At 40.0% G+C, this 17,005-nt stretch overlaps 1 protein-coding gene across 1 annotated transcript in view; it reads right to left on the reverse strand.

Moving 5' to 3' along the window:
* Positions 1–17,005, reverse strand: part of ITGA1 (integrin subunit alpha 1) — a 284,456-nt gene that overhangs the window by 11,021 nt on the left and 256,430 nt on the right. Inside the window, exons 23-29 of the mRNA XM_033931541.1 lie at positions 11,881–11,970; positions 8,932–9,034; positions 8,160–8,273; positions 6,435–6,539; positions 5,333–5,437; positions 4,669–4,761; positions 2,403–2,519 (exon numbers count right to left, since the gene is read on the reverse strand). Of these exons, the coding sequence (XP_033787432.1) occupies positions 2,403–2,519; positions 4,669–4,761; positions 5,333–5,437; positions 6,435–6,539; positions 8,160–8,273; positions 8,932–9,034; positions 11,881–11,970 (727 nt within the window). The remainder of the gene's footprint in view (positions 1–2,402; positions 2,520–4,668; positions 4,762–5,332; positions 5,438–6,434; positions 6,540–8,159; positions 8,274–8,931; positions 9,035–11,880; positions 11,971–17,005) is intronic.

Here is a 17,005-nt window from a genome sequence, read left to right on the forward strand (position 1 = left end):
CACAAATTAAAGTACGTGTATACATATGAAAATTTGTCTAAGTGCTATTCTGTAAATATACACATATCTTGCATAGTGTATATTTTACAACTAGGTTTATGGGCATGACTCACATTTATGCACATAACTATACAATATCACTAGAACTTTAGGTGTCAGGTCAAAAGCGCGCCGGGACAAAGGCGTGCGCAATTGAGCGCAGCGCGGAGGCGCACGCAGAAGAAAATTAATGTTTTTAGGGGCTCTGACGGGGGGGCGTGGGGGGAGAACCCCCCCACTTTACTTAATACAGATTGCGCCGCGTTGTGGGGGGTTTGGGGGGTTGTAACCCCCCACATTTTACTGAAAACTTCACTTTTTCCCTGTTTTTAGGGAAAAAGTTAAGTTTCCAGTAAAATGTGGGGGGTTACAACCCCCCAAACCCCCACAACGCCGCCGTGATCTGTATTAAGTAAAGTGGGGGGCTCCCCAACAAAACCCCCCCGTCAGAGCCCCTAAAAACAGTAATTTTCTTCGGTGCGCGCCTCCGTCTTGCGCTCAGTTGTCGGCACACGCCTTTGTCTTCCGCGATTATGTCTATGAACCGAACTTTAGATGCACAAACTTATGCCAGCTTTTTGGCTGGTCTAAGGGCTCCTTTTACAAAGGTGCGCTAGCGGTTTTAGCACGCACTTAGCGCGCGCTAAAATGCCCCGCGCGCTAGCCGCTACCGCCTCCTTTTAAGCAGGCGGTAATTTTTCAGCTAGCGCGCGCTAATCTTGTGCGTGCGCTAAAAACGCTAGCGCACCTTTATTTTTGCTGTCACTCCAACATTTTAATAAGGGAAATAAGACGCCTACATTCCTTTATCAACTAGGCTCCCAACAAATGTCCTTTGAGTGCCCATTTATAGGTGCGCAGTTACATACTTACCTTCACAGTGAATAGTGCCCAGAAGTTTACTACTTCATAGCTTTTTCTCAAATTTATTACTGAATGGTTTTCAGGGTGATGGCTCAGTGACATAAAAGCGTCATAAAACTAAGGGCCCCTTTTACTAAGGTGCGCTAGCGTTTTTAACGTGCGCTTAAGATTAGCGTGCGAAAACCACACGCTAAATGAAAAATACTTAACGCAAGCTCTATGGAGATGTTAGCGTACAGCGCGTGTGGCATTGTAGCAAGCGCTAAAACCGCTAGCTCACCTTAGTAAAAGGAGCCGTAAGGCTCCTGCCCAGTTAAAGCCCAATGAGTGAGCCAGCATCTGATATTCAGCAGCACTTAGTTAGTGGTTACTGCAGCTGAAATGTCCCTTAACCAGCCATCCCGCAAGCAAGTTGGGATGGGCTGAAGCAGAATTAGGATGCGGCTTAGCTGGTTAGTGGCGATTTTACTCGTAGGTCCACTAACTGGTTAAGCAATTGCATTAAGTTAGGACAGTAAAACAGCTGTCCTAACTTTTTGTGACAGGTTAACCAGGCACAAGTCTGAATATTAAACCAGTGGCCGGTTAACTTCTGGGTCAGCAGGCATATCCAGATATTCATTGCCAGAATCTGTGCACGCTCTAGCATTGAATGTCCTGGGTTAATTCAGCACACAGTTGCAAGCAGCTCACCAGCCACTTACCACTGTGGTTGAATATCGATCCCATAATAAACAAGTTTATTTTATATTACTTAAGACATCTAAGACCAGTGTCTCCCAAACTGTGTACCACAGCACAGTGGTGTGCCCTGAAGAGATTCCAGAATTTTATTTTATTTTTTAAAACTCCCTGCACTAGAATAGATGACATGTACTTGTATGTCGCATACACAGGAGTCTGTCAATATGAGTGCGCATAAGGATACAACTGCCCAGACAAGCATCATTCTTTGACGTAATTGGTCCTTGAAAACTAACAAGTAATTTTAGTTTTATTTTTTATTCAATAGTTATCCTAACTTGAGCAACAAAGCAGTCAAGGCTTTGTTACCATTTGGATCATCTTATCTTTGCAAACTTGGATTTTCAGCTCTGACAAAAATTAAAATGAAAAAAAAACAAAACCCCAAAACACAAAAATAAAATCAGAACGACTGCAGATGGTGGATGATGACATGCATTTTTACTTGCACTCAGAAACAAGAATATCCATAGCATTGATTAGCAATTCTATTCTATCTACTTTAGTTTCACTGTTGCTACAATTACCCAAACATAGCTTAAAGAACTTAAACTCTCAAATTTAATTTTTTTTGTTGGTTTTACAATTTTATAATTTCAATTAAATGTGCCACGAAAAACATTTGCTCCATTTAGTGTGCTGGAGTTAAAAATGTTTGAGTGACTCTGTGTTAGTCATCCACTTTGTATAAACATAAAAGTAAGTGTATGTGTTTTTCTGTGATTTACTTACAAAAAGAAAACCACAGGACTTACCTTCCAAAGTGCCAGTATAAGTAGGGTGAGAATCAGAAGTCCAGCAAAAACACTTAATAGAATAACCCATAAAGGAACTTTGTTAGGTTGTAGCTCTTTCGAAATTTTAATTATGGTCTGCAACAGATGCACATACAATTGAAAATTAACACAAAGCATTTGTTCACAAGCTGAAGGAAACTTTGCAGTGTGGCTCCACTGAAATATATGAAACCAGCAGATTTAGAAGTAACGGTCACTATTACCAATTTGTGAGGGAGATTAGCAGTAAGAAGGGTATCAGTAACATAAACAATGAAGCCTGGAAAGTCACCTGAATAGACTACTATTGTATTATAATTACTACAAAGACAACACCAACCAGATTATACTGAATATCTTAGGAGGCATTAGTGGGCAGAGAATGGATGTGGAATGCTCTCTGTGCTAAAAGCGCTAGAATTATCACACATTAACTGATGAATTCTTAACATAGAATCACTTACCACCTCCTAAACAGGAGGCACTAAGGCCCCGATTCTATAAATGATGCCTAAAGTTAAGACGCCTAGGTTAGCATCCTAACCGATTTAGGCCCAGTTTCTCAAAACTTTAACATGGTCACTAAACTGGTTTCCAGACGGTTTACCTGCATGCATTTTAGTGGTAGATTATCAAAACGGCTTATCTCAGACTTTAGCAAACTTTCTAGCAGTCTCCGACACTGCCATGCAAATACTGAAAAAAGCACTCCGATGGATTCTTAAAAATTATCGAGCTATTCTCCAAGAGCGGTGTTGGCTTTTGGTGACAAAAATCAGCGACTGGTCCAGGAGTGCCAGTACAGTGACAGCACTGTTAAAAATGCATCTTGTGGCATGTGTGTTGACTGTGGCTAATGAAAAAAATAAAAAATTACAAGAAGAATCATAAATTGCCATCTATCTTATTTTTGGTGGGAGTAGTAAAAGCATGCCCAGTCTCTCCTGCCATCAACCGACACACACTCCCAGCAGCGGGAGAGATGCCCAATGTCTCCTGCTGCCAACCAACACATCTCCCCAACAGTAGGAGAGATACCCAATCTCTCCCGCGCAACCAACACCCACCCCCCCCCAGCAGTGGGAGTGATGCTCAATGTCTCCCGCTGAAAACCAATACACTCCGGCAGCAGGAGAGATGCCCAATGTCTCCTGCCGCCAACCAACACCCACTCCCAACCCAACCCCTCGGTAGCAGGAGAGTTGCCCATGCTCTCCCGCTGCCACGCAAACACCCCCTTTCCTCCGTGCATCCGACGACCACCGCTCTCTCCCATTTACTTTATTTTCAGATGGTGGGCTGAAGGGATGCCTACTGCCTCCGGCCAGCAGGCCCCCCCCTCTTCAGCATGATGGCTGAGATGTCAGTTCTACCTACCAAGATGTGGCGAGACTTGGACAATTGCAAAAATCTTTTTTAAATTGTCTTTTAATGGCATTTTCAATTATCACACCATTTAAGCCAATTAAATTTTTTTTAGTTTTTGTATGGAATTCAGCTGGGCATCACCAATCTAGGCACTAGGCCATAAATACTAATTTTATATGCAAAGGGGAGCATAACCAAGGGTGCTTAGAATAAGAATAGCCTTACTGAGTCAGAACAATGGTCCATCAAGCCCAGTAGCCTGTCCTTACAGTGGCCAATCCAGGTCACTAGTACCTGGCCCAAAATCCAAGGAGTAGCAATATTCCATGCTACCAATCCAGGGCAAGCATTGGCTTCCCCAATGTCTTTCTCAATAACAGACTATGGACTTTTCCTCCAGGAAATTGTCCAAGCCTTTCTTAAAACCAGCTATGCTATCCGCTTACCTCAACAACCTCTGCAATGCATTCCAGAGCTTAACTATTCTCTGAGTGAAAAATAATTTCCTCCTATTGGTTTTAACAGTATTTCCCTGTAACTTCATCGAGTGTCCCTTAGTTTTTCTAATTTTTGACAGAGTGAAAAATTGATCCACATGACCATTTCCTTTACAAGAGGGTGCTGAAAAGTTCTCAGCCCAACCAAGAAGAGAATGACGTGTCTGTGGTTCAATCAATGATCTGAAACCATGTCACAGCACAGAATTTTGTTTCTGCAAATTGGCACTTAAAATTTTTAAAAAACCTCTTTTCAGCTTCAGTTTAGGAAGTTTGTTGGTTGGGCTGAGAACTTTTCAGCACCCACCCCTCCCCCATATATACTTTTGCACAATGTCATAAAATCAGGAAAAGCTATGAATTATTACAGCTGTACTTACCTCTATTTTTTTGTTTTCACTGCTCAGTACTATTAGTGGGTTTTCACTTTGAAGTAATGCATTTATAATAAGGTTAAGGCTCTGGATGTTTGCCTAGAAATAAACACATCCAAGTATCAGAATACACATCAAGATCTCACCACTCATCTGGTCTCATCAATGCAAAGAGCCTTACTTTGCATATTTAATTTGTCTCTTGTTCTTCATTCCATTTGCATTTTTGCTCTAAGGGAAATCAGGGTCGATAGTTTAACCTAATGCTTCAGCTGGGGCCCGTAGGGAAAAGAAGGAGAATGAATGTGTATTTACAGAATTAGCCAGACAATAAGTGATCAGGTAAATTTCTATTTGCTAGCAAAAATTATTGGAGCTGTGGCTCCTGTTCTGTACTACAAATGTTATGAGTTAGTTGATACTTTTTTTTTTCCCCCCAATTAAAGCATTTGAAAAACTCTAACTAGATGCAATGAAAGGCAAACACCTTTGACTATAATTCTCTGTCAGGATACTTACTGGAAATAAATGCTTCAAAGATCTTGGTTTTAGTATAGCTTCTTAATTATTGCAATCGGTCCATTACCTGCCATAAATGCCCTGTCTACTAGGGATAATCAATACATTTAAACCCATAATTGAAGATCATTTAATGAATACCTTAACTTACTTGTATGAAGGTCTGCTTCCATATCCTTAGTGACACTTTCACTTCTGTGACATTAGATGGATCCACAGTGCAGTAAAAGGATGTACAATCATATACACTACAGTCCTGTTTTAGTTTTCATGAACATAAATTATAAAAGGTTAGTAGGCATTTTTGAAGCAGCACCATTTTAATATACAATTGACAGTGTTCCCAGTCTCTGGGGTGAGTGAGCAGCAGTCAATGCACTATGGTCAGTGGCGTAGTGAGGGAAGCTAGCGCCTGGGGCAGTGGCACCCACTATCGCAGTGTTGTGCACACCCCCAACTCTTCCCTACAGCTTGAGCACCATCCCCAACACTCTTCCTGCCACTTGAATGTCCTTCTCCCCCCACCCCCATGTACCTCTTGAAATGTTCATGGGCATGAGCAGCATCTTCCACCGGCTTCGGCTCACTTCTGACATCACATCCTGGTCCCATGACCAGGAAATGACATCAGAAGGGAGCAGAGGCCAGTATAAGGAGCAACTGTAAGATGCTGCTTGCACTGGCAAACATTTAAGGTAAGCAAGGGGGTGGAGAGGAGGAGAAGCGCTGGCATCCCTCCTGTGAAGACAGCACCTGGGGCAATCCACCCCCTGCCCCCCCAACTATGCCATTGACTGGATTCCAGATGACATCATGTTGTCTAGTCCCTGCTCAAAGTCTGTTGCTACAATGGTGGTGTAGATTCGTTTTGTTAAACAATTAAGTTGTGCATACAAATTGGCTGCTTGTATCGATTTGCGTGCATAGCTTAAGGCACTATCAAGGCCGGCATTAGGAGGTGGCAAAAAAGACACTTGCCCTGGACTCCCATACGGCAGAGGCCCCCAGCCGGCCTCAAATTGAAGAAGGAATAGGCTGAATACCAGCTTTGGGGTCCCCTCCACAGTTTCTGGTCTCTGAATATCTAGCAACATTTCTGGATGCTATATACAGAATGCACTTTAGTTTACTAGGCCCCTAATTAACCTAAAACCAAAGTTTTACAGATATTCATATAGGAAAAAACAAACAAGTCTGATTTAATATTTTGTGATATTTTTTGAAAAAGATGGTCATAGATTAGTCAGGCTTACCAAATTTGTATCCTGTAGGTGCTCCTTAACTGTTGGCAACACATACGGTTCTCCAGAGTTTATCTTCAGTGGATCTATGAGGTGGTCAGCTCTACACCTGGCATTCTGTTAGTGATAGAAAAGATATCATTATTGAGAGATACACTGCCAAAAAAATAAAGTCCATTGGTATGATAACATTATTGCTAAAAACTAGGGAAACTTTACTTACTTTACTGTATATACTGATCTGCTATTTTCCTATGTTCACGGCCCTTTTACTAAGCTACAGTAAAAAGGGGTCTTAGAGTTACCTTGAGTAGGTTATTCACGTGCGCTAAAGCCATCATTACTCCAACCATTAAATGGCCATTTTTAAAATTTTAATATTAAGGGCCATATGCTAATGTTGCCGTTCACACGTAGCCATTAAATAAAATTACTTTATGAGCTGTTACCATCATCAATTTTGTAGGGAGTGAGGGCTCAAGCAGTAATTTTGTACTAACTACTTAGCGTAGGGTTACTATATGGCTCCAGAAAAAGGAGGATGGATTAAGACATCTGCTTTCAATGGAAGTAAAACCCAGATGTCTCAATCTGTCCACCTTTTTCTGGAGCCATATGATAACATAAGAGCATAAGAATAGCCTTACTGGGTCAGATCAATGGTCCCATTAAGCCCAATAGCCTGTTTTCACGGTGGCCAATCCAGGTCACTAGTACCTGGCCCAAACCCAAGGTGTAGCAATATTCCATGCTTCTGATACAGGGCAAGCAGTGGCTTCTCCCATGTCTTTCTCAATAACAGACTATGGACTTTTCCTCCAGGAATTTGTCCAAACCTTTCTTAAAACCAGCTACGCTATCTGCTCTTACCACATCCTCCAGAGCTTAACTATTCTCTGAGTGAAAAAAAATTTCCTCCTATTGGTTTTAAAAGTATTTCCCTGTAACTTCATTGAGTGTCCCCTAGTTTTTGCAATTTTTGAAGGAGTGAAAAATCTTATTGCTGCTCAGTAAAATTGGCCTCTGAGACTGAGACAGGAGGTCTCGGCAGCCATTTCGAGATTGGAACCAAAATAGGTAGGAAAATTGCTCCTGCCTATGCTGGTACAGCAGTCTCAAAAGACAGCCACCAGATGTCCCGGAAGCCATGGAACCAGCTATGTGCAGAAGCAAATGGGGACTCTCCTGCACTCACTACCCAATACCTCTAAGGTAGGTCATGCAGGGGGCTACCACCAGGGGGAGGGGCTCAAAAAGGGAGCTGCCACCAGAGGGGGTGCTCAGGAGAGGGGCTTTGTTTTGCTCGGATGGAAGGTAGGGAGTGGGGAAATACGGTTTTTCTTTGGCGCGATTAAGCCCTGTGCTCAGTTGTCTGCGCTCGGTTGTCGGCGCGCCTTTATCCTCGCGCGCTTTTGACCCGTCACCGTTAGAAGGTGCAGTTTTGTTTTCATTTTCGGTTTCAAATCGATTAGCCATTTTCTGTTGCCGATACAGTTTCAGCAGAAACCAAAGATTCTTGTTTCAGTCAGGTTCTAAAACTAGGGCCCAGTTTTTAATACAATTGATCATGTTAGTAAACTTTTCTCACAGACCACTGAATTAACTGTTTCCTGGGCATTAATAGTAAGAATAATTTTGAGCTCTAAAGTAGGAATGAACTAAGACAATACGCTAGTTATTTTAGCTTTCTTTTCTGACATATCCTTATTAAATGTTCCCCATAAATGTGAAACTTACATGAGAAGAAGATATATTTGTCAGATACAAAATAGTGTTGTTGCCTGGAGTTGTATTAGGAAATAAAATCTTCAAGGTAAGAGTTGGCATTGGAAACTTGTCCCCTTTTTCAATCTGTAAGAAATAAACTTTTTGATCAGTCAGTTGATGAGCTTCCTACTACTATCATGATTCATTTTTCTTTTTTATGAGATACTGAAGAAGGAAAGTCAAGATAGGGTATTGGCAACTTTGAGCAATGGGAATCACATAAGGGAAGCCCAAAGAACAATAAGGATGTTTTAAAAATAAAATAGTGATACCCTAAATTCTGTTAGCTTGGAATTCCATTTATTTGACTCTGACTACTTTCTACATCATAGAAGTTAGAGGTTGCTCACAACTACGAATTACTTATTGCAGTGGCAATTTTCTAACAAAGGTGCCTCTTCAGGGCCAGTGTGCTCCTCCATTTTACGTTGAAGCTATGGTAGGGTAAAATAATTCTCCACAGTTCAAAAAAAAATCATGCCAGAGAAAATCAGCAGATCTGAATGGCCTCCAATACAGAAGTGTATTAACCATACATTTCTGGAGGCCATGACTAAGACAACATGTCCCATAGCCAGAAGCTCCACTAGACATGCAAGCTTCAAGAATCAAAACTGGGAAAAGGAGAAAGTAAAGTTCTCAGAATTCCAGTTACCCATTCAACAATACCTGGACATATTTCATGCACTATGCATGCTGACCTTAATATAATATAAAGAAACACAGGTGCCTGGTTTCTTACCAAATAGATGAGGTTAATCTCTGTTCCAAAACTGTCAGATGAATTGATATTATGAAGGACAGTATCATTTTCTGCAACCGTAACATGGTATTCTTTAATAGGGCTTGACAAAACAGAACAAAACAGCATTAATATAAACAAATGGCTATAAATTCAATTGTGTATCCTGATATTCTCTGTGATTTTTTTATGTATTCACTGTGAACTAACTGACTAAGTGGACCCACCTCACTTAATTTTCTAATAGACCATCTAATATATGCAGCAGAAACATAAATTACACCTGTTTTATAAAGGGAACTTATATACCTACAGTAACCCCCAAATTCTATATATGGTGCTTAAGGCTGTAATTGGCTTCATCGGTACTGATAACAGACAATTAACACCTCGTAATTGCCGCTAATTGGCACTAATTTAAAGTTACATGCACAACTTGGAAAGTGCAAGTCTATAAAAATATGCACCAGTTGTAGTACGCAAATTTGGAAAAGAGGGTGTGGCCACGAGTGGATTGTGGGCATTCCTATAGTTATGTACATTATTATAGGCGCAGGCATTTAGACTTGGTTTTAGCTGGCCTAAATGGGTGCGCCTAAGTTATGCGACACACAGACGGGCATTAAAGCATGATTCTATAAAGGGTATGCACACCTTATAGAATCACGCTAAACATCATTCTAGTTGGTGCTGATATTTTGGGTTCTACATACAGAATCAGGCCCTAAGGGGAAAATTCTATATGAGGCACCTAAATAAATAGGTGCATACAGTTACATACCTAACTCAATCAGTGAATTGGCTTCAATAATGAGCCTTAACAAGCTCATAATTGAAAAAATAATATTTAATTGGGAGATAGATGCCTATCTTCTTAGGTGTGATTCTACAAAAAAAATAGGTGCCTAACACCAAGGCCCATATGTTCAAATCTTACCCGGCTTTTAACGATCAATGCTAAACCAGTTTTAAACTGTTTAGCATCTAAGGGATAGATTCACTAAGGACACCGATCGTGTCCCAACCACTTTGCTACCCGATTTTCCCCTGACCTGATTCACTAACCTCGTGGCCGATCATCCTCCGATCCGATCCGCGCATGCAAATGAGGGGAAACGGCATGTAAAGTAGGCAGGCAGCGATTCACTAACAAAAAAATGGAACACAGACTGGGCTGACCAATCAAGAAACAAGCGACTGCTGGGGACCAATCGCTCACGTCCTTTCCGACTGCATCTCCTGCTCTCTGCATTGACTCTTCTGCTTTCTGCCCCGATCGCAGCCCTGCTTCTGCCCCGACTCTCTTGCTCTCTGCCCCGACTCTCCTTGCCTTCCCTGCAGTGTGAGCCAGTGGTTTTAACCCATGAGTTTAAAGCGAGTTAAAACCAATGGCTCATGAAGTATAATTTAAAAAAGTTTAAAAAAGGGTCACTGCTCTGTAAGCATGCGCAGACAGATGGTCTGCGCATTTGTCGGGATCACTATTCAGCGATTCGTGCAGTCGGTTGAGGGCGTGATTCCGATCATCCCCATTTGCATGAGGACGCAGCGTGAATCAGCCCCCCAGACACGGATCGGATCTGTAGGGGAGTTTAGTGAATCTGGCCCTAAGTACTTCAGCTATCGATCCCCAAACAGAAAATTGTGGTCTTTTCTGTGGTTTGTAGCAGCCTCCGATAATCGTATGTAAATAGATTACAATGAGCTCATCAATATTAAAATGAGGGCTCCAATTGATGCCCAGATGATGCACAAAATGAAGCCCTGTTTTTAATGTTCCAAAATCTCTGACAGGTTTAGAGGAGCCGGTAATGTTATAAAAGTGCTGATCAGCAGATTTTTTTTTTTTTTTTTAAATGAGCACAGATGTTGTGTGTTTGTTACACACGTACATTATCTGTCCCCATTAAAAATAATGTTTTAAAAAAAGTCGTGCCAGGACCCTCCTGACAACGACCCACCCCCGCCAAACATTAAAAAATAAATAAATACATAAATCGACAGGAGAGCCCACTCTCTCCTGCCTCGGTCACCTGGACCCCGACCCCCCCTACCTTTAAATTGAAGATTGGAAGGTGGGATGCCCACTCCCTCCTGCCATCAGGGCCCCCCGCCACAAACCCCCCTGCCTTTATGTTCAAATATTTTTTTATTGTTGATCAAAAACCAGAACAGAGTTCCTTGAAGCCAAGTTCTAAGAAATAAAATTTTTATACATTACCCCGCCCAATTCAAACCCTTCCCTAAATAACCAATTTCTCCCTGAAACCGCTAAAAAAAAAGGCTATCAAAAGGTCAAAACTCTTCCAGGGGCGCATACTCTTGTGGCCCCTGGGCAACCACCAAAAACTCTTCCTCAACTAAAAATAGAAAGTAAAGCAGTATCTGGTCCCAAAAAACAGTCTTTGCAGGAGCAATCCTCAAAGCAGAAGGGAAAACAGAGCTGTCCCAGGCAATGCCTGTGAAGGAGGACACTGCCTGTTCTATCCTCTTTCACAGGCACCTCCTGGAGCAGCTAGCTATGATCTCCCTTATATTTCGAGGGTTGCCCTGCCTGCTACACTGTGCCTCTGCCAGCCCAGATGATCCCCGGCTCAGATCCCGCTGAATGTGGGAGAGGGAAGATGACCCCCCAGCTCAGATCCCAGTGAGTGTGGAAAAGGGGTGTCATTTGGGTACCCAGAGGTCTGGCACCAATATGGCAGAATCCAAAAGTCATGGGTGCCAAAAAAGCAGCACCCAAAAGTCATGGTGCCCATTTTATATCTACTCAGTTTTTATATTGACCACTACATACACAAACTTCAGTGCATTTCTGCTTTTCCTCCGTACCATTTATTAGTGTTATGTAGTACAATTAAATCATTAAATAAATAGGCAATTCTATTGTTGTAATTGTTTAATACATTTCACTTTGATCCTGAAAAGAAAATAAGAAAACAGAAGTACCTTAGAAATAGTAATCCGCTTTCATATTTTACTGGAATGGTGATATTTTTTGTGTTGTCTGCTAAGGTTTCATATGGCTCCTCACTATCACTAGATAAAAGATAACACATAATCTTTGTTAATTTTTAGATCTGTGCTTACAATTACTTAGTAGGATTTGCTCCAATGCAAAGCATGACAGGTGCAGAAGAAAAAAAAGGTCAGTCCACAAAAGCTACTCAGTTTGCAATCCTTTGTAAGTTACCGTATTTTTCGTTCCATTAGACGCTCCTGACCATAAAACGCACCCTAGATTTAGAGGAGGAAAACAAGAAAAAGAAAAAAAACATTCTGAACCAAATTCTCTCTGCCAGGCTCTGCACCCAACCCCACACTCCTTTCCAAGCTCTGCACCCTGTACCCCCCCTGCCAGGCTCTGTACCCTGTCTCCCCTCTGGTGGTCTAGTGGTAGGCCGGGAAAGGGCAGGCAGGGACAGGGAACAGGGCAGGAAAGCCTAGTTGCTGGCAGGCAGGCGGGGACAGGGCAAGCAGGTAGGTAGGGATGGGACACGGCGGGTGGGCGGGCAGATAGGTAGGCAGGCCTCCCCCCCCTTCAGGCAGCCAGCAGAAAAGCCCCAGCCTCTCCTTCCTACCTCCCCCCAGGCAGGTGACAGGCAGGCCATGGCCCTCTTCCTCCTCCCTGACGCCTCCCGCGCGTACCTTTATTTTTTTAAACTTCTGGACACGGTGCCTCACTGAGAGCGGTGCACCAGGCTGGCTGCCTGGCTCCCACCGCTTCCTACGAGAACTGCCGGCTGCCTCCTCTTCCGTTCTCTTGCGTAGCAGCGCACTAGGTTGCTTGCCTGGTCCTGCGCTACGCGAGAGAACAGAAGAGGAGGCAGACGGCAGTTCTTGGAGGAAGTGGCACGGGACCAGGCAGGCAACCTGGTGCATCGCTATGCAAGAGAACGGAAGAGGTGTCAGCCGGCAGTTCTCGGAGGAAGCGGCGGGAATCAGGCAGCCAGTCTGGTGCACTGCTTTCAGCGAGGCACCGTGTCCAGAAGTTTTTTAAAAAAAGGTACACATGGGAGGCGTCAGGGAGGAGGCAGAGGGCCAGTGCCTGCCTTGTGCGCTGTGTCCGGCGAGGGAGGGCGGCTGCATTAGAATAAGGTAACGGGGGGGGAGGCACGCTTTGGGCATTCTTTTATTTTTTTTTTTTTTTCCATTATTTTTTATTTTCAAATTTTACATAAAGTGTACAAAATGTTAAAATACAATTGATAAATATATAGTATCACTTTTATATCTAATACATTATACATCTAAATTTAATTTTCCCCCTCACCCTCCCCCCACCCTTTTTTTACTTTAATATAATATTTTAAATTTTTAAATTTTACAGAAAGTATACAACATGTTAGAATACAATTGATGAATATTCAATAACATTTTATATCTAATATATTATGTTCTAATAAATTTTATCCCCTTTCCCTCCCCCCACCCTTCTATTACTTTTCATTCATACATTACATATTGTATAATATATTATATCATATTATATAGAAATTATGTGTGTCATAAAAAAAAAAAATCCTGAAAAGAAAAGAAGAAAAATCCTATTATTTATTCATTACAGTATTTTGTCAATGGCCCCCATATTTTTATAAATTTAGTATATGTCCCCTTTTGTATTGCTATTGTTCTTTCCATTTTAAATATATGACATATTGTATTCCACCAAAATGTATAATTTAGGTTGTTATAATTCTTCCAGTTGTTAGTTATATGCTGAATGGCAACCCCTGTCATAATTAATAAAAGTTTGTTATTTTCTGGTGAAATTTGACTTTTTTTTCTCATCATCATTCCAAATAATATTGTATCATATGATATTGCAATATGATTTTCCATCAATTTATTAATTTGTGGCCAAATTGAATTCCAAAAAGTTTTAATATAGGGACAATGATACAATAAATGATCTAATGTCCCTGGTTCTAGATTACAGTGCCAGCATTTATTGGACTTAGAACTGTCTAATTTTTGCAAACGTGTAGGGGTCCAAAAAGCTCTATGTAATAAAAAGAACCAAGTTTGTCTCATAGATGCTGACACTGTACATCCCATTCTCCAAGACCAAATTAGTGGCCATTGAGATGCATTAATCTGATGTCCAATCTCAATGCTCCAAATTTCTTTTAGACCATTTTTTGGTTTTTTATTCAAGTATCCAGATATTAATTTATACCACAATGCGGCTTGATGCCCTAGGAAGTCTGCTTGAAAACATAAGAACTTTAAACTATATTGAATGTTTTCCATTCAGGGAACCCAACCTGAATGGCCTGCTTCAATTGCAACCATTTAAAACTTTGTGTTTTACTTAGACCAAATCTATGTTGCAATTGTGAAAATTCCAGCAGTTTTCCTTCTGAAATAACATCATCTAGCGATCTAATGCCTGCAATAATCCAGTTCTTCCAAAGGATTTGAGCTCCGCCAATTTTGATCTTGGAGTTTATCCATAGAGATTGATTAGTTGATTTGTTTATTGGGATAGGTGTTAATTTACTGATAAACCTCAACGTTTTCCAAGTATCCATTAATATTTTATTTTCTCTGTATCTTCTAGGTATGTTAATACTTGGAAGATGAACTAAATTTAGGGGAAACATAAGGCGCCATTCCAAATACAACCAATCTGGTGCATTATCTATAAGTTCTGGGAGGATCCAATACATACCTTGACGTAGAATATAGTCTTGATGGTACCTATAAAAATTTGGAAAATTTACCCCTCCCTCCTTAATTGATTTTTGCAAAGTTACTAAAGCTATTCTAGGTGTTTTACCAAGCCAAAGAAATTTTGTTAAAATGCTATTAAGTTTTTTATAAAAGGACCCCTGAAAATAAATAGGTATCATACTCATTTGGTAGCAAACTACAGGCAACATCATCATTTTAATAGTTTGAACTCTCCCCCACCAAGAAATATGTAATGGGTTCCATTGTTCGCATAACTCCGTAACTTTTTTTAGTACAAATTTTTCATTCTCTTTTACAGTATCTTCAATTGTATTTTTAACTTGAATGCCAAGATATTTAAATCCTTCTTCTTTCCATATGAACGGAAAAGCGTCAAATAATCCTTTTACACAATGAACATTTAAAGGTATAATTTCAGATTTATTCCAATTAATTTTATAACCTGAAAATTTACCAAACTTATCAATTAATTCCAATAAAGAAGATAAGGTAGATTCTGGATTTCTCAAATAAAGCAAAATATCATCAGCATAAGCCGAAATTTTATATTCCATATCTGAATATGGAATACCCTGTATCCCCCCTGTTTGCTGTATTGCTAACAATAAGGGTTCTAATACAACATCAAATAACAAAGGAGATAAAGGACAACCCTGTCTAACTCCCCTCCGCAATTGAAAACCATCAGATATCATATTATTAATATTTAATCTTGCAATCGGGAAGCTATACAAAGTTTTTACCATTTGTATAAATCCAGAACCTATACCAAACCATTCTAAAGCCTGATACATAAAATTCCATTCTACCCTATCAAACGCTTTTTCTGCATCCAAGGAAACTGTAAAAGCCGGTTCATCCATTTTTTTTGATAAATTTAACATATGAAACAATAATCTAGAGTTATTAGAGGAATGTCTTTTAGCAACGAAACCCGTCTGATGCATATCTATAATATGTGGGAGAGCTTTGGCTAATCTCAAAGCCAAAATTTTCGCCAAAAGTTTATTATCCACATTTATTAAAGATATAGGCCTGTAGTTTGAAACCAAAGTAGGATCTTTATTTGGCTTAGGTAAAACAATTATTATTGATTCAGCCATAGTACCTTTAATATCACCTTTTATAAGTTGTGTCTGATATAAATTTAGTAAATGTGGGGAAATGACATTTTGAAATGTTTTATAAAATTCTACTGTATAACCATCACCACCTGGAGCGGATCCAACTCTAAGAGATCTCAATGCTGTTTCTAATTCTTTTAATGATATAGGTTCATCTAAACTCCGTTTTATATGATCAGGAATCTTAGGTCCATTAATTAAATCTAAAAAATTTTTACCATCTTTTTGTCTCCCCAAATAAGGCTCGGAAGAATACAGGTCTTTATAAAATTTTAGAAATTGTTTTAAAATTATATTTGTTTGATTTGTTATTATACCATTATCATCTTTTATCCCATTTATATTAGTTCTTCTTTTTTTTGCTTTAAGATAATTTGCCAATAATCTTCCCGCCTTATTAGAATTTCCATAATACATTGCTTGTTTGGAAAACAAATCTCTTCTTATCATTTTTGAAGTTAATTCATTATATTTACCTTTTGCTTTCAAAAGAGCTTGCAATACTTCATGTTCCCATTTTCTTACCAATTTAACTTCTAATATTTTAATTTCTTTTTCTAATTCTATATATTGCATTTTAATCTGTTTCCTAACAAAAGCTGAATATGATATAATATTACCCCTCATAGTTGCTTTAAATGCATCCCATACGTTCTCAATAGATGTATCCTCCACTAAATTTATTTGAAAGAAATCATTAATTTGTGTTTTAAAATTTTCCAAAAATTTATCATCCACAAGCAATGCATTATCAAATCTCCAAAGAGGTCTACCCTTTTCCAATTGATCCAATTGTAATTCTATCCATACTCCCGCATGATCCGAAATGATAATAGGATCTATGGAAGCTTTAATCACCTGTTGCACCTTATTTGTTGAAACAAAAATATAATCTATTCTTGAAAATGATTTATGAACCTGTGAACAAAATGAAAACTCCTGATCACATGATTGCGCCAAATTATCTAAACCTAAAGATTTTATACTTTTACCTGGTTTTTTATCCAATAATGGATCCATTACAGCATTAAAATCTCCAGCCACCACTAAATTAGAAGCAGCCAGTGGTAACAACATATTCTGTTACTTTTTTAAAAATTCTGATTGATTCGAATTAGGGGCTATAAGAAGGTAAACCTCGGCAGCGTTTTTGTTTTTGTTTTCTTCTCTTTCAGGAGCGGAGAGGCAGAGGGGAAGGCAGGAGGAAACAGCCAGAGCAGGCTGTTAGACCGGGGTTGCGGCGAGAGTTAGCT

This window comes from Geotrypetes seraphini, chromosome 1 (genome assembly GCF_902459505.1).
Source record: "Geotrypetes seraphini chromosome 1, aGeoSer1.1, whole genome shotgun sequence".
Lineage (NCBI taxonomy): Eukaryota > Metazoa > Chordata > Amphibia > Gymnophiona > Dermophiidae > Geotrypetes > Geotrypetes seraphini.